At 35.1% G+C, this 23,552-nt stretch overlaps 1 protein-coding gene across 1 annotated transcript in view; it reads right to left on the reverse strand.

Moving 5' to 3' along the window:
- Scn7a (sodium voltage-gated channel alpha subunit 7) overlaps positions 1 to 23,552 on the reverse strand; it is a 79,827-nt gene that overhangs the window by 31,043 nt on the left and 25,232 nt on the right. Inside the window, exons 3-10 of the mRNA XM_059260601.1 lie at positions 21,265 to 21,383; positions 20,814 to 20,903; positions 19,084 to 19,212; positions 17,604 to 17,695; positions 14,026 to 14,232; positions 12,649 to 12,718; positions 9,428 to 9,569; positions 4,335 to 4,541 (exon numbers count right to left, since the gene is read on the reverse strand). Coding sequence (XP_059116584.1) covers positions 4,335 to 4,541; positions 9,428 to 9,569; positions 12,649 to 12,718; positions 14,026 to 14,232; positions 17,604 to 17,695; positions 19,084 to 19,212; positions 20,814 to 20,903; positions 21,265 to 21,383 — 1,056 coding nt within the window. The remainder of the gene's footprint in view (positions 1 to 4,334; positions 4,542 to 9,427; positions 9,570 to 12,648; positions 12,719 to 14,025; positions 14,233 to 17,603; positions 17,696 to 19,083; positions 19,213 to 20,813; positions 20,904 to 21,264; positions 21,384 to 23,552) is intronic.

Genomic DNA, 23,552 nt, shown 5'->3' on the forward strand with positions numbered 1-23,552 from the left:
GTGTGAGTGTGAATTCGTGTGTGTGTAGGTATGTGTGTGAGTGAGAATTTGTGTGTGTAGGTGCATGAGTGTGTGTGTTTGTGTATGTGTGTGTGTGTGTGTGTGTGTGTGTGTACATGTGTACATGACACAGCGCACATGTGAAAGTAAGAGGACATTGTTTTTCTGGAGTCAGTTCTCTTTCCTGCCATGTGAGTCTCTGGGATGAAACTCAGGCTACCAGTCTTGCTTGGGTTTTGCCCGTTTTTGAAACACTTAAAGAGTTCTTGCATTAGAAAGCTACTTTAAAATCCCAGGCTTTATTTTACAGATTCTTCAGTTTACCCAATCAAAACAATTGAAGGAAGAACCAAAGAAATCTTCTGGGATGGTATGTTGAAGTGCATACCCCAGTAATGTTAAAACTGTTGCACAAGTCTAGAGATGACCAGCAGTTACAGTCTACCAATATACTGGACTCTGATTGACATAGTCTGCTACTTGTCAAATTCTGATATTGTGTATCTGATGCAGCTAAATAGAGATCAAGGATATCACTGCATTCACCTCAGTATCTATTAAGAATCTCCAAATTTCATAGCAAGTAGAGGCAGAAGATATTAAGGGCAATTACCTCACATACTGACTTTCACCACGAAAATGAGACCCTCCAGATCTACAGAGCATCATCCCTCACTTTATAATTAGATTAAAATGCATACTAAAATTTAGGATGTCAGGTTAGTTTTTACTCAAACTACACATATTTAAGAAAATATTTTAGCTGAATTACAAGGTTATATAAAACTGATATTATAACATACAATTTCTAGGAGACAAAATTCAACAGAAGCAAAATTTCTTTTTGTCCTTGAGATAACTCAGGGATTCTGATGATTTCATAGTTTTTCTCCCTATTAGACCAAGAGTTTTGCACAAATATTATACTGCACTTACATTTATCAAAGCTTATTCCCAATATTTAGAGAACTGTCAATACTTTGATTAATTAGATAAGTGCCATTAGGATGACAGCTTAGAAGGTACCCCACACTTTTTAAATTACTTGAATTACTCTGATTTTTAAATATTCCACTCTTTTCCTGAGGTTTTACCAGCAGCTAATGGTGTATAAGAGAATTATCCATGTAAACTGTCATTTTAGAATCCTACTGCTTTAGCACTGGGCTATAAGAACTGTTAGGTAGCTAGCAGGAGCCACCAGATTAGATGTTATTGAAAATCAACTACTCTAACATAGAGGACTTTGGACCACACCCTCATATCAGCTCCCTCCATCCAACACTAGAGGGGGAAGCTTCACAAATGCCCCTATAAGTATTTAAATACCAGATGAGAAAGTGGATCAGAACTTCTCTGAGGCCATCAATGGAACCTATTTCTTCCTGGTCAAAAGAATGGAATCTGAGTTCTACCTCTGCATCTGGATGGAGACATGACATTCTGATTGGTCTCCAGAATTAGAACATCTCATACCTTTGTTTTCTTCATTAAGAGTTATGTTTCATAAAATTACATTTTATTCTTATGAACTAGTTTACATATTATGAGAGGCATCTTTTCCTATAAATGTCATGTGTTCTATCTGGTTGTGGTGTATAATCACTGAAGGATGGAGCCTGAGGAAGGAGAATGAACATCTTGGACTACATAAATGAGTTCTAGGCCAGCCTAAATAACATTGTAAAACTTTATGTTAATAAAGAAACAAAACAAAAAAAATAGAGATCAAGCATTATTACTCTGCAATGCTGACTGTGATAAATCAAAGCTATCTTTTATATGCTCTATGATACTGATGATAACCTTACTAACATTTCTTCTCATAACATGTTTTGCTGTCTAAAAATACTAAAGCACTACACAGTGTTTCCTGTGTGTTTCATTTGGGCTTTCTACCACTTGTACAACAGGTAATATATATGGTATAGATTTTATTGATAAAGAAGCTGATGTTTCCAAGATTGATAGAGTTGATGAATATCATGCGTCTATTATGTGGCTAAAGTGAACTGAAGCCCACATTTATTTGACTGTACCATTGTGTTTTTAGTCAACAAAATTCTCAGCTTTCCTACAGTATGAGAATTTGTCTCATGTAGGCCATCTCTTTCTAATCCCATCTTTAGACTGGAACTTGACCCATTTCAAAAGGTCACTTAGTAGTTGACTTCTTCTCTCCTGGCATGTTATTATGTATAAATACAAATGGAAAGGAAAAAAGATCTTATTAAAATGGATTTTACTTTCTTTTGCCAGAAAATTCTACATGGGAAATGTTCTAGGATTTTGTTAGTCTTTGTAACTGAAATATTTTAATAAAAACCAGGAAAGCTTCATTAAAACTAAATTTTACCAAAGTGAAAGAAGAAACAGGGAAATTCCAAAGTACTTTCATAATCAGAGCTATTTCATAATCAGAGCTAATAGAATACTTCATCTGGGAATAAGAGAAGTATTGTTAAGTTGTTGGGTACATTGAGATGTAGTGGCAAGCTCTTGAGATTCTGAAATTCCACTTTAAAACAAATTACACAGTCAATATGTCCTTCAGATTCTATGAGTTCAATCTGAAGTCTTGGGACTTGTACAGACAGAAAGCTTTTGTAATTTCCTGCCTTACCACTTACTTATGAGTGATAATAGCCTCTTTTTGTACATGTTTTGTTCATACAGTCCATAATTGCTTCTTGTTCAATGGCATGCATGTTATGGGTTCAAGAGTCTATGAAGTCACTCGGCAAATTCCTACATCCTGTTATTCAAGTCCTACTTGGGGTACAGTTATTTCCCAGAGACTGTTCAGTGTAGATCACTACTTTTATGGAGGGGTTAGTCTTAAGCTGCTTTTAACTCAGAAGTAATTTTTGTATTAATGAAACTCTCAGCTGGCCTTCCTCCAATTTCTAATGAAAGACCATTTATTGGCCCTCTACTTTCCCTTAACTATTTTCTCTTTCTACAGAAGAATTCCCAAATGTATTTCCTCTCTAAATTTTGTTTTCTGTCTCAATTTTGACCAATTTCTAGTCTTCCTGTAAAGTATTTAATGGAAGAAGTGTGACCACTTGCAATACCATAACCAACTCCTTTTTGCATTCTTCTGACTCCTCATTCTTATTCACAAATGTATATTCATTTTAAAAAGAATTGTATGCAATCTCCTGAACACCATTTCTGCTAAAGCTTTCAGATTCACAGACTGAATTTTTATAGGAGGCTAATGATCTGGAAAATTATTTAAGTATAAGACTAGGAGATGTAAAATTAGAGTAAAATATTATTAGTTTTTATTATCATGGATTTAATTATCCATGGGTAAAATACTTTGATATATCATGCTGTCACTTGTTTCTTGGGTAGACCAGAGGTTAATTTCTTTTTTTGCTTTTCTAACTTTAGCATGGTATTTTTAACCATTCTTAAGTATTTTATAGCAAAAACTGAGGAAGTCATCATTTAAAATTGAGCATGCAGTTTAAAGCTAATTCTGATGTGCTATCTAAAGTAAGTTTGAATTAATAAATTACATTTCTATTAAGAGAAGTTAAGTAGCCGGGCGGTGGTGGCGCACGCCTTTAATCCCAGCACTCGGGAGGCAGAGCCAGGCGGATCTCTGTGAGTTCAAGGCCAGCCTGGGCTACCAAGTGAGTTCTAAGAAAGGCACAAAACTACACAGAGAAACCCTGTCTCCAAAAACCAAAAAAAAAAAAAAAGAGAGAAATTAAGTTATAAGAAGACAACATATCAAGACTTTCTCATTAGTAGTAATGCAAATTTGGGTCAACAATTATACATATGAAATATTCAAATACATTGGTTATTCTTAACATTGGTTATTCTTAACCCATTATATTAAGAAAGAAGAAGTATATAAAGGCCAGTAAAGTAAAAAAAAAAAAAAAAGCAAAAGTGAGTCCCTTTTAGCGAAACCACAATATGAAATACTTATTTTATTTTTAATGAAGTGTTTGTGTTTGTATGTGTGTGTGTGTGAGTGTGTGTGTGGTATGTGCTTGTACTTGTGTGTGTGTGTGCTATTTGTGTACATTGGATACATGTTCCTGGGGGGTTCAGAAGAGAATATCAGAGTCCCTAGGAGCTGTAGTTTCAGGTAGTTGTGCTTACAGATATGGATATTAGGCATGACACTCACATCTGCAGGAGCAGTACATGCTCTTAACTGATTAGCCATCTTTCCAGCACCAACAAAAGCACCTTTTTTTCCCGATAGTGTACAATACACAAATATGATCGTCTATCAGAAGGCCATATACTCCAAGACTTTGAGAAGTTCTTCTAATGTTATGAATCATAAAAGGACAAATTTGTACCTCAGCTGCTTCATTTCCTTCCTCGTGTTCTTTCATAGTCTGTTGAAATTTAGGTTCCGTGTCTTTGGGTTTGACAGAAGTTCTCTGCTTTTCCTTTTCATAGGTCATAGTAAGTATTCCCAAGAACAAACTGGTCATGTAAAAGGCAAACCAGAAACTGATCACAACAAAAAATATCATGTAGACCTTTCCCGAAGCATAAAGGATCTGTGGAGAGGTTGGCACACAGAAAACAGAACTATTATTTGTCCTTATCTTTTTATGTTTTCCTCATTTAAGAAGAAAAATAAAATTTTTATAAAAGTAATTTAGTCATAAATTCAACATAATCAAAACATAATTCATGTCGTTAGGTACTACCTGAAGAAATAAATGAAAACTACTTCAGTTTTAAATATATACATATGGTATAAAATATACACTATCAAATGAAGAGATAAAATTAGGAATTCCCTCAATTTAGGGTGAATATTTGTTTCAAGTCTTTACCAGAGTAAACACACCAAAGGAAAAAACTAGTCCTGTGCAATAAAGAAGCTGGAAAATACCAAAACAGAAAATGCTTTCTCTCTTTAAGTATAGGAAACTTTCAAAATGTGCTACAAAGATCATTTTCTCTGCTCATTATTTTATGGGAAATTCACAATGTGCAAACTCAGACTGATAAGAGAGGGTTTTCTCAGTCTATCAGAGCCATTTCTGATGAAGTCTTTAGGGAAAGCTGATTAGAATACATGAGACTAATGTGATGTAATTGCAAAAAAAAATTTATGGATAGTTGAATACAGAATTTTATATTTTTGAATTGAACATGATTATCTTTGATTTCACAATAATTACATACACTAGATCAAACCAAATTTAAAAAAATGTAAGTAGAAAATACAATTGATTTATATACAATGATTAAATGTGTATGAATACAACTAAATGAAATATTTTTTATTTTTAAGCATACATTTGAATAAATGGAAAACTATTATCTAAAGAAAGTATTTTATGGCTAAAGGAGGTTAAGTTAGAATAATAAGAAGTGGCAAATTTATTCCGACAATGTCTTATTTACTTACAACATGTTAGTCTTTAAAAAGTGATTTTAATAACCTGTTAGTACATTAGGCAATTATTCATGATTTGATTAAATATTTATACCACTTAAGTAGCTGCTATTAACACTAATCCATTCAGTGGCCAGGAGTGATCAGTCTAGGATTTGCTATAGGTCATGAACAATAAGGACCATATATTTCTTATCCAGTAACACTTGTATGTGATATTTAATACTATTTTCAATAGGCATATAATAGTCAGACTTTGGAAATACTGTTCACAATCTTAGATGTAGGATAGATTAGATTTTTAACATATGATTATAATATAGATTAAAGTATACACACAAACACACACACACACACACACACACATATATATATATATATAATATATATATATATATATATATATATCCCCTTTTTTAATGTAGGAGTTGTTATACCGCTCAGGCCAGCTAATATCAAATTTATCATCTTCCTGCCTCAGTGGCTGGCATTGCAGGTGTGCACCACCTATCTACATTTTTGTTAGAGTAATGGGGAAATTCTTGTTTTCTTAGGTCTCATTATAAGATTGGCTAGTCGAGAACTGATTTCTTGGGGTTTGTATGAGGATAAAATGAAGCAGGCAGAAAGAGTCTATAGCACATGGTAAAGCCACAATAAACTTTAACTACTCTGTTGAACTCAGCTGTGTTCATGAGGGCTGGAAACGTTTTGCTCGTGCCTGTTCTAATGTGTTTCAAGGAATACCTGGGTCAAACATAATATTGCATAAAACATGAGCTGTACTATTTGGGAACAACTACAAAAATTTCTGAAGCCTTGAACAATTGAGTTTAGAGAAATGATAAGTAAAATCTACCATCAAATTAGCAATAACTACACAATAAAGATGCAGGGATCAGAAATTAATGAGTAGACTCTAAGCCTGAATGCCTCCCAGATTCTGTTCCATTTTCACTTGAAGAGGCATAGGGTTGACTTTAAAATAATGCTAACTAGACAGTTTTATAATACATTTTTGATTGTAAAAAAGCAAGGGCTTCATTATTATACAGATTGATGTAACTCACAACATTTCACTTACTGTTGTTTTTCTTAAATTAATATAAGACAAAATCTTTTTGGGAAAGTTTGCTTCCTAATGAGGGAAATATCTGAACAAATACTTAAAATGGCACAGTATGAGGATGAGTACACTGCATTCTTTCTGAAAGGCATGAGGGGAAAGCCCAAAAGGGAGTTTGACCCTTATTCATGATTGAAGAAAACTATAATTTTTGTGGAGTTTAAAATATACATGGAAACAAGCACAAGAAAAGACCATTCAGGAAAAGTCTTACTTCATTATCAAAAACAGCAGATATCTTAAAGGGCACTACATCATACATATGGGCTTTGAACACAAGTCCAAAGATGAACACACATAATAAAAAATGATTTTGAGAGAAGGTAATTTAGTAAAGTAGCAAGACACTTTTAGAAATAAGAAACTGAGTGCTGTGGAAGAAGCACAGACACTTGTCATAAATGGTAGGAAAGAAAAATGTAAACACTACCATAATAAAGTTAGAAAACCAGTTTACACAACAAAAATATGTTACTTGAGAAACTAATAACTTTCTTTTGGCATACACCTTTAACAGTAGCTCTCAGGATGCAGAGACAGGTAGATATCTATGAGTTCAAGTCCAGCCTATCTACACAGAGAGCTCCAGGCCAGCCAGCTATGCAAAGAGAGACTCTGTCTTAAAAAACAAATAACAACAACAACAAAAGAAAAAAACAACAATAATAAAACAAGAAACAAACAAGCAAATAAGAAACTCAGAATACAATTCTAATTTATATATGTTTAATATGCTTGATTTCCATTTAGAAATACATTATCGACCTATGCTTAAAATGCATTACATTATTCAATCATTTTTAAAGACTTATTTTAGTTTTCATCTCTCTCTCTCTCTCTCTCTCTCTCTCTCTCTCTCTCTCTCTCTCCCCCTTTCTTTCTCTCTGTGTGTTTGTGTGTGTGTTTGTGTGTGTGTGGTCTGCATGTGTGTTTTTACACATACTTGGAGGTGCATACAGAGATAAGAAGATAGCACCAAATTCCCTGAAGCTGGAAATATAGGGGTTTGTGAGCCACCTGATAAAGGTCCTGGGAAACAAATTCGGGTCCTTTGGAAGACTAGAAAGTTCTCTAATCTGCTGAGCAATCTCTGCAGACTGTATCCGATCATTTTTAAGGACCACATTTGCACACATAGACACACATCACAGTTTAGACATAATAGAAATAAGCATATCAGGTATGTGACTTGCTATGGAATCCTATTCTTCAAACATAATTACTGTCATTTTAACCAAAGCTTGAGAGACTCTCTGCAAGAGACCCTCACTATCAGACCTACTGACTGCTGACACTGTAGATGGGGATGGTTATTAGAACCTCACCTGAGACTACAGCCATTCTCTATTGTACTGTATAAAAGCAATCTATATGTAATTCTGACCTAAAAGTATATGTGTCCAAGTAGACTCTGGGGTTCTATAATATATGAACTGTGGATTTTGGTCTATCATGGGCACCTTATGTCAGGGGGATAAGATATTTTTTTTAATTTATTTATTTATTACATAATTACATATACAGTGTTCTGTCTGCATGCATGCCTGCCTGTCAGAAGAGGGCACCACATATCATTGTAGATGGTTGTGAGCCACCATGTGCTTACCGGGAATTGAACTCAGGACCTCTGTAAGAGCAGCCAGTGCTCTTAACCTCTGAGCCATTTCTCCAGCCCAAGACATTTGTTTATATTGACCAAGTAAAACAGCTCTCTCAACACAACATGTGTTTAAAAGAAGAATATTCTCAACTCTAAAAAAACTTTTAGAATTCATGGTAACAACTCTTTTTTTCTGTTATCTCTTAATATTAGCTATCCTGCTTTGGTAAATAACATCATATAACTCACAGTAATGAAGATGGTCTTTAAAGGAACTCTGAATCTTTATCGTAGCAAGTGTCATCCCTTCCTGAGATACTGTCACACAAAATTAGTGATGAGGGCAAATTCTTTAAATTTGGATATTGTGTTCGTAACAACAAGACTTCTGTCATCACAACTGCAGCACTGTTTAATATTTAAGTAGAAAGCATAAAATGAAATAAAAAATAGAAAATTTTACTTAATAAATTAATACTTAATGTGGGCCAATCTCATAGACTCACAATATTTTGACTCAATAATTATAAACTAGAAATTCACTTTGTAAATATCAGATATATCAAACAAGTCAGCATTATGGCCTTTGGAGCAAGAAAGTGAGCTCCATTGGGTTCTTTTGGAAATTTGGAGACCTTATTAAATTCACTCAAATTTTACTTTCTTATATAAAAAAAATACGTAAACAGATGTTCTCAATAAATTCATGCAGGGCTGAAAGTGTGTATGTTGCACATGCGCTTATTGTGTCTGACCAGGCAAAAACCATAGCTCAGCATGACACACACCACAGCAGATGGCTGTTTCTATGGGGACTGTGTGGCTAGTAGTGCTGAGGCTTCTGCCACTGCCTAGTGTGCAGAAAAAGTGTTAGAATGCAAGGGGCAAGATCAGAATCCAAAATCCGAGTGTTGCCACTATTGAATTGTATCACTTTGGCACCATTGAAAAGCTGGAATGTCCTAAATGAGTCCCTTGTAAACCAGGGTCTATGCATTGACCGTGGAGCTTTGTAAAGATGAACTGTTAAAGACCAAACACAGATAGGGCACAGGATTTGATGGAGAGTTTCACATTCAGTAGCTATGATTCTTGGCTCTGTCCTTGAATTCTTCTTCACAAAAATCCACCTCCCTCTGTCTTTGTGTGTGTGTGTGTGTGTGTGTGTGTGTGTGTGTGTGTGTGTAGTCACAATTTCTTTTTAACAACTTGATTACATTTTGGATTGTATTATGCAAGGATGGAGAAGATAACTTTAACACCTGCAGATTATGCTATCTGCAGGTTATCTCAGGTTATCTCTTCTTACCTGGTGATAAAGCAATTCAGGGTAATCCTGGGTCATCAATCGAAACAAAGCAAGAAAGGCCCAACCAAAATTGTCAAAACTTGTGAAGCCATTGTCAGGATTTCTGCCCTCTTTCACACACACATAACCTTCAGGACACTGGCTACAGAAGACAAAAAAAAAAAAAAAAGAAAAAAAAAAGAAAAGGAAGACATGTCCACTATCAAGTAACTTTCAGGCAATGGAGCAATCGTAAATACTATCTACACTCTGCCCAACAGCATAGAGCTATCCTCTGCACAAAGGTAAAATTTGTCTTTTTAAAGAAAACACTAAAATCAATTGATAAGTATTCTCAAGTTGGCTTTTAAGGAGCTATTCTTTAAAGATTGATTTAATTGACAAAAATGTATATATTTATCACAAATATGCTTTATACAATTACACATTGTTGAATGGCTAATTTAGGCTAATATATGCATAGTTCACATATCTACAATCACCATTGCAAGAATACTTACCAGTTTCAAGAATATAATGTACTGTTACTATTCATAATTTTTGTTGTTCAAAATCAAATTGAAGAAGCTGAAACTGTGACCCAGCAGTAAACTGTTTGTCTAGCATTTTAGTACTTGAGTTCAAGCCATAACACTATAACACAGGGGAGAGAGAGAGAAAGAGAGAGAGAGAGAGAGAGAGAGAGAGAGAGAGAGAGAGAGAGAGAGAGAGAGAGAGAGAGAAGGGGAGGGTGGAAGGATTGGAAAATCTCTGAATGTCATAGTGAAAGTATAAATATTAGAAAATAGCACTGACAAAAATAAACTACAATATTTGAGGGCTTAATTTTCAAGTGAGCTCACCTCAGAACCTCAGTTTCCATTATTTGAGGGTGAGAAAACATTTGTCACATTAATAATTGAAAAGCAGAGTGAGAACTTGTGGAAAAGAGCACATTAAATATTTATTTCCTTCCCTTTCAGGGAGTTCTCAAACTTTTATCTATGTAGGGTTGGAGTAACATGGCTCATTATGGTATTGGTTCAATAAATGCTATTTTCTTCTATGCAAGCCTTTGTGTAGTTTCTCCCTGACATTATTTTGGGGTTGGCCAAGTTATGCGCCTTAGATACACAAGGGGCGAAGCCGTGGTTTAAAAATGCTTGTGTACTGAGGTTTGTCGGACTGCAGTCCTAAGAGTCAGATGAAAGGTATGTTTGTTGTTACAGCCATCAACTAATTTGAGGTACCTTACCATGCTGATAACTATGGTGTTAGAGGTGAAAACACCATGTGATTTTTATTTATTGCCGTGAAATATAACATTGTGTTGTAATATTCATAGCCAGATGCCTTCATAAGACATACGGATTATATTTGAAGTGGAGGGTTACTGAATATGATGTTATAAAGAGAAGAGACCAAAAGCTAGACTTCAGGATAGAATGGAAGCTACGTGATAAAACTTCTGAATCACCCAACGTTATATACACTGTACAACTGTGCTTTCTCTTGCCTGGAGCTTCAGTCAATTTCCAGAATGTAAAGGGAAAAAAGAATGAAATAAAGGAGCCTATGGGTTGGTGACCCATCTCAACTGAGAGCAAAGCAACAAAGACCATGACCAAGTCCACATGGCTGGCAGTGGCTTGTTGTTATTCTTTTATTTGTTCCAGTATACTCTACAGGATGCAGCCAACAAGATGGCTCTGTGGGTTAAGTCACTTGCCACCCAGCCTGGTCACCTAAGCTCACTTCTCTGGACTCACATGATAGTAGAGAGAATCAACTCTTGCAAGTTCTCTTCTGATCTCCATGTGTGCCATGGCACATACCCCGGGATATATGTAATAAAAGGAGTTCATGTTAACAACACATGAGAATTATGTTACATTGCTGAATAACTATTTAATAATATTTTAAAGTAATTTTATTAATGTAAAATACATATATAAAATGCATATAGACACCAAGTAAAATAACATTATATCTTCAATGTTTCTCTTCTTAAAAAGCTGACAACCATATATGCACCTATGTCAGCCCATGCAGGCTCCCTGGTTGTTGGTTCAGACACTGTGAGCCCATATGAGCCCAGGTTATTGATGGCATGAGTTTCCTTGTGGTGTCCTTGACCCCTCTGGCTCCTACAATCTTTTCTTACCATCCACTTCAGGATTTTCTGAGCTCTGCCTAATGTTTGGCTGTGGGTCTGTATCTGTTTCCATCAGTTGCTGGATGAAGCCTCTCTGGTGACCATATGTTACAGTTGTGTAGCTTGGTCTGTTTGTGGGAACAGGGGCTCTCTCCAACTCTTTTACTGGCCTTTGGGACCCTACTCCTCGTACCAGGTCGCCTTGCCCAGTCTTAATACTGTGCTTAGTCTTATTGCAACTTTATATGTCATGTTTTGGTGACTCGTTGGAGACTGCCCTTTCCTAAACAGAAACAGAGGAGGAGTGGATTGGGGGTTGGGAATAGAGGGAGGGATGGGAAAGGGAGGGACTGAGAGAAGAGGAAGGAGGTGAAATTGTGGCTGAGATGTAAAATAAATAAGTAGATAACTTTATTAAAAAATAGTGACAAAAAAGCTCACATCCAAAGAGCTGTTGTACATCATCCTGTGTTAATTGCTGGTGCTGAGACTCACTGAAAATAAATCAGGTCTTTATTGGCATTCAATCCATGTAATTTTTTAGCTTCTTAAGTGAGAATGAATTACTCTACTAATCTGCCTATTGCTTTTCTGGAAAACTGAATTAATGGCATTCCATACTACACATTTCTGCTTTTCCTCAAAGTCAATATGTTGGAATTCTACCTCTCATGGTGATGGTATTAGGAGGTGGGCCTCTTGATGACAGAGCAGGTCACAATGAAGTCTCAGGTGTATGGCTAAAGCTTTTTACAGAGGAGATCTGAGAAACTTTGTCCCGCTTAAACTATGAAGATAAACCCAAAAGGCACCCTCTCTGTGCCAAGAGAGCAAGCCTCATAGCCAATTATTGGGCACTTGGATCTGAAGATTTAAGTCTGCCTGTCTGAGGAATGTATTTCTGTTGTTTCTAAGACTTGTGATCTATGGAATTTTGCTAAAACTTCTCAGACAGAATAAGACAGCTCTCCTGCATAGCTTTGATAACAAAGTAAGAAAATATAATCAATTGAGAATAGTAGTAAATCAAATATTATTCCGCTGAGGAAGTAGTGACATGTTAGAAGAAAGCATTAACCCTACCTACCCAGCATCTGTCGTGTTGCCGCAGAGGAGAGCAGATCTCTCTCCTTCCAAATAGTAGAAGTTTGCTCTTTCTGAAAAAATGAGAAAGAAATGAGGTTTTGTGTCTTGAGCCAGTCACATGAAACCCATCTGGATTTCCATAGGAGTCACACATCTGCCTATGTCCTAATATTTCAGAAATACAACATTTCCTGTAATTCGTAAGATGTCATTGACAAAATGGAAGAGATTGGCAGTCTTCACAGTAGTATGCATTAAGAAAGAGTTTTAAAATTACAATATTGTGCTTTAACAAGAATGTAAAGAGCCAGAGTTCTGTTTTGTTTGTTTGTTTTTGTTTTCTCAATAACCAATAAAGTAGAAATAGCTGTTTATTTTAAATAATTATCATATTATAGTTATTACATTGGAAAAACCAGCAGGTGCTTTACTTAGGAACAGGATCTAATGTGCACCTCCCTTGATTTCAGCACAAGTATTGGGATGTATATGAAATGAAACATTTAGCATCTTCATGTGCTTACAATTCCCTGTTGCAGCACAACCATACTATGCGGTTGTCCAAGGAGCTCAAATACTACGATTTCTTCTAGTGTTTATTAAACATAAGATAAAAATGAAATTATTAACATAGAGGAGCTGCATAAGATTATCTTTTTAATAGGAAAACCCAGACACGTTCCCTAAATATTACCAACGTGGAGGCCTAACATGAGAAGACTCCAATATTATGAACTCTTATGTTTTCAAGGCGGTCTTTGCCTGGCTAGAATCCCAGTTTCCCTGCCTAGGAGTTATAAAATCCTGAAGCATAATTTAATTCCTTTCTTTTCCTGTTCTGTTGTTTATGATAGCACAGCTATTACTATGTCTCTTCTGAAAAAGTCATGATGAATATATATGTATTTACTAATGTCTGAATGCTAAGAAATTATATTTCATTTATTGTTTTATGTTTGAAACATTTTGTCTACTCTAAAAATCAGAACTAAAATATTTTAAAAATACATCAGACTGAAATCTAATCATTGTGAGAATTTACATATTAAAGTGATATTCTGACTTTCAGTGTAACCACAAACATTATAATAGATAAATAAAAAATTTACACTTTAATAAACAATTCTTTAAATGATGACAAAAAATAAACTTGAAGTTCTCTGGAATGAATTTAAAAATAAAATTTGCATGACTTTACAAAATTTAGGTTCTCCTGATTAACTGTCTGAAAATTGGGAAATTTATTATTTTGATTGAAAAAAGACAAAAAAAGATTAAAATTAGTTCTTGAGTATAGTTATAACATTTATAATTTGCCCAGAAATTGAATGTTCATTTCTCTAGAGACTTCTCTATCATTAGATGGAGTCACTCTTACCTGAAATATAATACTGGATTCCAGTTCTGTTGTACAGGGTTTCATTTTTGTTTTCTTGGGGCCAATGCAGACATTTGTGCTTTAGATTACCCATGAAGAGACCCATCCCAAGCAGAGAAAATACAGTCAGAAAGAAAAGAGTTAGGACAATGGCACCAAGTAGTTTCTTCAAACACTGGGCTAGTGTCGCCACAATTGACAGCAGGCCTGCAAAGAGAGACACATGCTTTTAACCTACAAAAGAGAAACCTATTTCCAACAAAGCAGTTACAGCAAACTTCTCCGGTGGCAAACATCTATCCCTTTAGAAATCAATAAATTTGCCCTTCATTCTAGTTCCTATCGCATGGATCTAACAAATACTGGGAACTAAAGTCATGGCAAGAGGGTTCTGTGTCATTACTAGTTATGATACTTGATGAGATCATTCAGAGACACCATTTTAAGCAGGTGCCTGTTTGAATCTTGTCCATATCAATACCCGGGCTGTTCATACAGTAAAGCAAGACAAATGGACTTTGATTTCAAGTATTGTGTCTGAATTATCTAGTAAGACTACTTTTCTGTTTTTAAAGGCTTCTTTGCATTAACAACTCAAAGAAACAAGTTCTAATATATTTTTTTCTTCCTCAAAGAATGTGGTTTTCTCTACTTTGTTAATCCACCTCACCATAGTATGAAGTTTTCCTTCATACTATGCCTTTGTTTGGTGCATTGAGAATAACACATTTTACTTACATGACTACTTAATATTCATCTAGCATCTTATATTCATATCAGTTTTCATCTTAAAATGTATGGATAGGTCTGTTTTATTGAATTTTCATCTTCTGCCTGACAGAATCTGGATTTCCTTCTGTTGCAATCCTCAAAATCAGATGACTGTTTCAGTCAGGTGTATGTCTTGTACTGGTAAGCACAGGTTCTGTTAGTTGATATGTGCACCAGCCATTCGGTGCAACATCCATGCCATGCCACAGTGAATCATTACACACTCATGCACTTATGGGCAGCACTAATTAGATTCAAGGGTGAATTAATAACAAAAAATGTTGGGCGTTGAGAAGGAGGTAGAGTGGGGTCCTAGAGTGAGTTGGAGGGAGGTGGCAGTAGATGAATATGATCAGTAAGCAATAAAAGCAGAACAATTTTTAAAGACTAAAAAAACATTTTAAAATTGAAGAAAATACCATACGATTTTTTTCTTGTTTTTATTTAATGCACAAATGAAATGACTTTCTTCCTAATGATGCACTTATCTTCCTGTCTTGCATGTGTCAGTATTGCAGTAGGCTAGCAGGTGCCCTACTCCGCTTTCTTTGGACAAGGAAGAGATATCTATGACATATCCATCCCCAACTCTAGTGGCATGTCTTTCTTGAACTGACTAAAACTTGCTGATCTTTTTTAAAAAATCCCTCTTATAAAGATGAAAATGCTCCCATTTTATGTTCTTCTTGTTCTCAGGGTACAAAGAAAGTTAAAGGTGTTATGTTTCCACCAAAGTAGAACTATTTGGTTTCTTCTCTAGCTTTGGTTGGATTGCCATACTACAAACTACTTTTGTTAAACATATTTACTGGGCTGTAATTCAGAGATCATAAAACATCCATGCTTAATGTATGCAACTTGATGTTTTAAAATATTTATAGATTGGTTTTTCATCACATCACTCTCTAGTCTACTTGTCTTTTTTGCTCAGCCTGGATTTCAATTTCATAATGTGGTCACATCTGTTTTCCATAGAGTTCTGACCAGGAAAGTTACCTGTAGGTCTCACCATTGCTACACTGCACCCATGTTGGGTTTCCTTACCTATTGATTTCATTGTACTGTATGATTCACTACAGCCCAGGGAACTTGCTCTACTGTCTCCCCCCCCCTCTCTCTCTCTCTCTCTCTCTGTGTGTGTGTGTGTGTGTGTGTGTGTGTGTGTGTGTGTGTGTCTTTTCTTTCTAACAAAACATCATATCCAAAAGTACATGTGAACATTTGCCTGCACATTCAGAAATGGAAGCTGTAGTTAGACCTCACCATCTTCCATTATGAGGATCACAGCTCTCTACTTTATCTGTCTGTGAGAACATCCCTGAACATGTTGGTACCATATTTAAGTACGGAGAAAAAAGGAGATTTTATTAGTTGAGATCATGCTGTCCTTTACTCTAAATTGTTCCAGTTTATGTAAGACAGTGGTGCCTAAAGATGTGCCTTAGCCCCAAGAGACTCCATTTTATAAGCAGCTTTTGACTACATTTTGAGGATGCTGATGATGGTGGTCCTTGTAGGACCTGCAGACTGCCATCTGCCTTGCACACACAGAATGAAAGATGACATTCCAGGAAGCATAAAGTGTGTTGTCCTTTAAATTTACCTGAGTGAACTGAGACTGTAGGGGTGCATGAGCATATTAAAATCATTTCAGGCAATCCAGGCCCAAGATTTTATTGGGCAGGCTGCACTGAGGAAAGGGTGTGATTCTTATCACCTGAACCCAACCAAGTGATAGAAAGTTAGCACGGCAGTGTCATGGATACCTGATGTTTGGTAAGGACCAACAGGGAGAGCACTCCTGATGATCCCTGGTGCTTCAGCTAGGCTCAATTCTTCTATTACTGATGCAACGCTCACTACTGGCATCTGCCTGTCTCCAGGCTCACCTGCTGACCCTGAATCTGCAGTTTCTAATCTGATCTGGTTTCTATCCTTTTACCCCACAGCAGGACTTATTTCTGTATGTCACTGTCAATCTTGACCCTTCCCGTGGCCCTAAATCTGGTTTAGGTTCATTATGTTATCAATATACAGTCTATATACATTTTTCTTAGCCTATTTCCAAAACCTCTTAAGCTCTGCTGTGCCTTCTCTAACTTGTATTCTTTGTATTTATTCCATAAACCATATAGATAGACTATATAGCTATATTTATCATGTGCTATATGTTGTGTGATATGGGCATTAATATGAGCAACTAAGATTGGAGCAATTAATAATAAAAAAGTCTACATTCACTTTGGCCAGACTACCAAGGTAGATAGGATTTTGGGGTAAACTTCTGAAATTGAAACCTTTCACCTTCTGAATTCACTGTAATTCGCTCAATTCTGTCTTTCTGTAAAGTCACAAACTTGTTCGTCTATGTTTCTTACATAGCACACTGACAATAATATTAGTTTATGTTCACTCATTTCAACTAGTTTCTTGATGAAATGAAGAAAAAGAAGGAGTCAAAAGCAGCATTTTAGAATCTCTCTGCTGTTCTTGGAATTTAAGGAAACTTCATAAATTCTTTTATGATATGTAAAGATAACTGAAAATGAAATCATGATTGATTTTTATCTATATTTTTGCATCACAAGTATTGAAGGCCCACCAGAGAAACAACAGTTAAATGTATTGTTTTTCTTGCCTTTCTTGCTTGACAATCAGATTTAAGGTTCAGATGACCTAAGACTATTTTCAAAGTGGAAATACTGTTCAATTTCACATATTTTCTGAGTAATTACAGGACGGCTAAAACGGATACATGAATGTACTAAAAGCACAGTGAAGAAAATGATTCTAATAGCATTTCTTACCTTGGTTCAAAGGAATAATCTTCAAAATCCTCAAAGTTCTTACAATTTTAAGCATTGGAAGGAAGTTTAGTGGTGAAAACCTTGTGATAAGCCTGTGGGAGTAATTGGAGTTACTGAGGAGTCACTGAATCTATGGTCTTTGAAAGGTACTATAAAAATTATATTTTAATGTCCCTTGCTTGCATTATTTCATTCTAGAAATAGTTTTATGGCTGATTGGAAGACAAATTTGCTCTGAACAAGGTAGCCACTATGTAGCAGTCATTCACAAATTCAAACTTTGAGATTGTAACTCTTTTACTCTATGCTAAACTCCATGTGGAACAACAGTTTATAAAACATTTATAAAATGTCATTACCTTATTACAAAAATACACAATGAAAATAAAACCTACTAGCTGGTTTTAAAAATAGGAATACAATTCATCTTGAGTATTTACACCCCTGATGACGAGGAACATGACGGTGACTAGTGATAAGAGCAAAAGGCAGGATGTGTATGTGTAAGAGAATCTACTCTGCAGTCAGAATGCCTGGTTAGAAAGGACACCTGCCGTTGACTAGCTATGTGATAGGAAATATGGTTACTATTTTGTGACACAATTACCTCAGTTTTAAAGTGGGAATATTTCCTTATTCAGAGGACTTTTGTGGGAATTTAACGGAATGATGTATTCAAATTTCACAGAAGCATAAATATAAACAATTCAGGCTGTCTGTAGTAGGTCAGATAAGTGTTAGCTGGCAGCAAAGTGAACAAAAATGATAATGGGAACAGTAATGACAATAATTATAGTGGTATCAGTCATACATCAGCTATAACGATATCAGTAGACACTGCTCTTACTGTTTATAAAAATTATTTTCATATACAAAAAAGAATATGATCAATACAAAAAATGAAAAATTAGGTAAGAAATAGCATTATACATAATACTCAAGATCTGTGAGTACTTAGACACTTTATTCAGATATTTAGCATATTTATTGGTCTCAAACCATGGGCTAAATGAAATGTTTCAATACTAAGCCTCAAGTAAGCTAGAATTCCCTAAATCTTAAGAATGTTCTGAACTCAAAACAAAAATAAAAAGTCAGCCCATGCACCAAAGACAGGTCCTGGGGGCCTCCCAAACAGTTCAGGCTGAGTCTGCCAGACTGGGCTGACTCCCCAGGGGAGGCCTTGCTTTGGAGGAGGTGGGAGTGGGGGGGTGTACTGAGGGGGAGGGCTTCGAGGTAGGAGAAGGGAAGACGAGGGAATCCGTGCCTGATATGTGAAATTAAGTTAATTATAAATTAAAAAAATAAATAAATAAAAATAAAAACCACTAACAATGTGTTCTTGTAAGACAGTTCACTTTTCTACAACATAGCAAATTATCTATTACTTTAATTTGCAATGGACACCCAGAAACAGTTGTCTTAGGGACTCATGATAACTGGAATCATTAAAATGTTTACAATGTGAAAATCTACTCACTCAAACAAAGTTACGCTGAAATCAAGCCAGTTCCATAGATCCCCAAGGAAGGAAAACGACCCTGCCCAGACACCTCTTGCAATGACTTTTACAAGTATTTCAAATGTGTAAATCCCAAGCAAAGCATTCCTGAAGGAAAAAAAATCACACAAATGTTAATTCTTGAGAATAGTGCATTTTCAGCTCTGAAACTTTATGTCTATGACAGCCACCCATTATGGAAAACAGGCTATCTGTAAAGTAAAATTTTATCTCTTAGAAGGGTAGAAACAGTCAATTAGACAAGGATCAAGGAACCTGTTCTGCTTGAACCTGTAGAGAGGCCTTCAGTGACGCCTGTGTGGTAGAATTGGTTAATGAATTTGATAACTTTTTCCCAATGATGCTTTTCACAGTAGACCTAACTCGGAGGTTGTACATAATCTCTTCATAGTATGTAGATAAATTATGAAAATATCAATTATACCCCTAATAGAGATTTTAACATAACTAATTAAACCCTAATTTAATACAAATGTGTTCAAGGACACACACACACACACACACACACACACACACACACACACACAGAGCTCTTCTGAATAGAGCTGAAGTTCGAAGTTATTGTCAAGAAGCCTTATTTCCTAAAAAAACAATTTAATGTGCTTTCCCATTAGTCTACTGAAAACCAGACTCTTTAGATTTTCATGGATAGTGAAAAGTATAAAACTGACAATTTATTAATGAATGGAAATAAATAAAACCTTCAGTAAGAAAGAAATCAAACATGAGGTGAATCCCCATGCATATGATACCATGGTTTGGACAGATAGCAAAAGACCTAAACATTCCAATTAGTATAATTAAACACTTAGTCTAGGTAGAGCTGTAGATATTTAAACTGATAATATTCACTTATAATTCCAGGACTCAAGAGTCTGAGGCAGAAGGCAAGTAAGAGTTACACAGCCAGCATGAATCAAAATAACACTAACAAAAATCTAAGTAAGAATAACGAATGGACAGAAAAATCCTCAAATTGACATATGCTTATGTTTGGTTTTAATTAGAAAGCCAATCATGGTAGCAAGTCAGTATGCCCCAAATACACCAGTACATAAAAATAGAAATATTAAACTGTGGATTGTCCCCCCAGGCTCTACATATGGGGAACTTGATCCCATTGTGGTGATGTTAAGAGTTGATGGAATCTTAAAGACATGAGGCCTATTTGGAGACCCATGTGTCACTGAGGTCCCTGACCACCTCTTTCCACAGGACTCACAAGAGGAATCAAAAAAAAGCTGAGGCTGGCTTCACTCAATTCATTGTCTTATGGTATCAAGATAAGAACTACTGCTTCTAAAAGAACTCCTGCTGTTTCCGTGGGCCACATTCTAACATAGCAGAGACGACCTATCTAGAACTGAAACCTAGCAGCAGAGGTGCTGTATCCTTGAACCTGTAAAGCTGTGACTGAAATAAATCTCTTGTCTTCATAAATTTTTTAAAACAAATTTAAAAAGTTAAATTTATTATGTTTCATAATAATATATTATATAAACACCATCCATAACATATTTTATAATTTAATAACAATAAAAGTAAAAATGCTAAAAACAATAATATAATTACAGACTATTTTATATATATAGTAAAACTAAGTTACTTACTGTATATATATATATATATAAAAATATATATATACTTTACTATATATTTTATACATATAATAAAACTAAGTAACTTACTGTATTGCCAGTGTCCATTCTGGTGGATTATTCATGCTCATAAGCATGCTGTCAGTAAGGACACTAATTAAAATCAGCAGACGAAAAAGGGTAAGCCATGGTCAAGGAATAATGCACAATAAATTACATTAGAAAAGACCTATTTATATGAATTGTATTTATAAATACAAGGACAAGGGATAAGGTCCTTTTGTAAATATTAAAAATACATGTTATTTACATTGAAAAATAAAAATTAACATTTGTTAACTATTATGACTATTTTATTAAACTCTTCTTTTCCATGTGTTTTCAAACACTATAAAATTAACAGAGAAAAAAAAAGTCTTTAATATGATCACATAAAGTGCCGATGAGAAAGAAGAGTTCTGCAGCAGCGGTTGAATAACAAAACATCTGGACTTGTTATTAGTGCATTAAAGACACAGCCAACCACCCTTGTAAAGGATATGGATTCACCAAAACCTTGATAGCCACTCTTCTGAGAGAGTTGAAAGGAGACAGTGTGCAGAAGATGGAAATGGCATTGAACCTGAAGATTTCTCTGCTTCTGTTTAAGACTATGAAAGTCTGTAAGAAACCACAGAAAAATGCAGTTCATTAAGAATGCAGAACTTAAGCAACATTACCAACACTCAGCAGTCTGAAATTCACTCATATGTTCCTTGGCTTTGATATCTAATTATAGTCAAAGTGAAAATGAAGCTGTTTTCATGGTTTTTTGTTTATATTTAGACTTACCTGGTAGCTCACCGCTTTACTTTGTTTTGCTGGTTGTACGCTTAGGAAAATCACTGGCCATGGTATCACAGCCCTGTCTCCCAGCTGAACTAATGTAACAGAAAGCACTCCAGATAGCTCATGGATTTGCACTTAAAGGCATCAGAGGGCTATATCTCAACTAAATGAATGGGAAATTTTTAATTTTATACCAGGGAAAATCAATGTACTATCACAAAAGCAAAGAAGAGCCAATGTTTTGAAATATCACATCAATCATTTAAATTATTTATGTGGGAGGGGCTGGAGGAGGGAGGAAATGTGATGCATTTCTACTTTAATTAAAATGTATTTAAAAGTAAAACAAGTAAAAAGTAAATCCTAAAAATTAATGCTTGAAAAATCAAATTTATTTGGTATTACTGACATGATTCTATCTAAAAATAGTAATTTATGTAAAATAAACACAAAGACTTTGGATGTTAAAGTATTAAATTTATAAATATATTAAAAGAACAGAAATATTCTAAAATTGAAATTGATTCATATATAAGTGGATGTGTTTATGTATGCATATATGCATGTTGGCTTGTATAAATTGATAAGTGTGTATATTTATATATAAATATATATATATACCATATATAATATATATTATCATTGAAAGTATAAGTGCATGTATATTAACTATATATGTCCCTTCAGTGAAATTATTAGTTGTGGGGTGTGCACAGACACATTCTGTCTGGTGATGTAACTTGGTGACAGTGTTTGCTTAGCCTTCAGGAAGCCCTGAGTTTGAGCCCCTTAACACTGAAAAAATTATTATAAGTAGTAAGTATTCTAAAAATTATGAGATATGATGGCATATTTTAAAATATAACATATAGTACATAATAAGATAAAAAGGTATTGTTAAAAATCAAAATGGGGTATTAATTCTCTTTCTTTCTAATAGGGATTATACCAAGCACCTCACATATGCTAGGCAAAGCCTCATCCACTATTTATCCTGAGGCCCTTTAAGTTCTTTTTTCTTTTGATACTGGGTTTCATTAAGTTGTGCAGGCTAGTCTTGAACTCACACTCTAGACCACAGAAGACTTGAATTTGCAATATTTTTCTCTAACAAGAATAACAACCTGACCACCTGGCCTGGCTTACAAGTAATATTATATACACCAAAATAGACACATGTAGTCAATGATAATAATACAAGGGCTATGACTTATTGCTCCTTATACTGACAGATGCATATAAAAAATAAATTACAAGAATGAACAACGGCCAACACTTCTGCCTGCATGTCAGCTCTACCTGGAAACTACTCTGTGCCTCAATTCTTAGAAAAGTGCAGTTCAACACACAGCTGTGGGGGCTTTGTTCTGCTATTGAAATGATTCTTCCATCTCCACTTAAATAAACTAAACACGACAAGAAATAAACATGATTGTTTAAAGTCTACTTTCCATGGTAGCTTTCCAGAACAATTGCAAACTTCATGGGAAATACAACAGATGTGTTTGTCATTGTGAAGGGAGAAGTGATTTCGGGTTGTGTTGCAATCGTATTTTTAATTTTATGATTGTTTATTTCTATGCTCTCTTGAAGAGAATAAGCCAGATTTAGCCCAGATATTCAGAGGAGCTGATTCTAGTGAAAAGAGCACTTACTGCATGAGACATCCGTGCAGATTTTTCCCCAGGTACTTCATAACAACTAGGGCCATGAATAATTGAATCCTATTTTATTTTCATTTATTTTCTTTTCTTTTTTTTTTTTCTTTTTTTTTTTGGTTTTTCGAGACAGGGTTTCTCTGTGTAGCTTTGTGCCTTTCCTGGAACTCACTTGGTAGCCCAGGCTGGCCTCGAACTCACAGAGATCCACCTGGCTCTGCCTCCCGAGTGCTGGGATTAAAGGCGTGCGCCACCACCGCCTGGCTCATTTCTTTTCTTTATGTGAGTTTTAGACTTTTATTTTATTTTATTTTTCGTACAATAAGTTTTGATTATATTCTTT

Source organism: Peromyscus eremicus, chromosome 4 (assembly GCF_949786415.1).
Source record: "Peromyscus eremicus chromosome 4, PerEre_H2_v1, whole genome shotgun sequence".
NCBI classification, from domain to species: Eukaryota; Metazoa; Chordata; class Mammalia; order Rodentia; family Cricetidae; genus Peromyscus; species Peromyscus eremicus.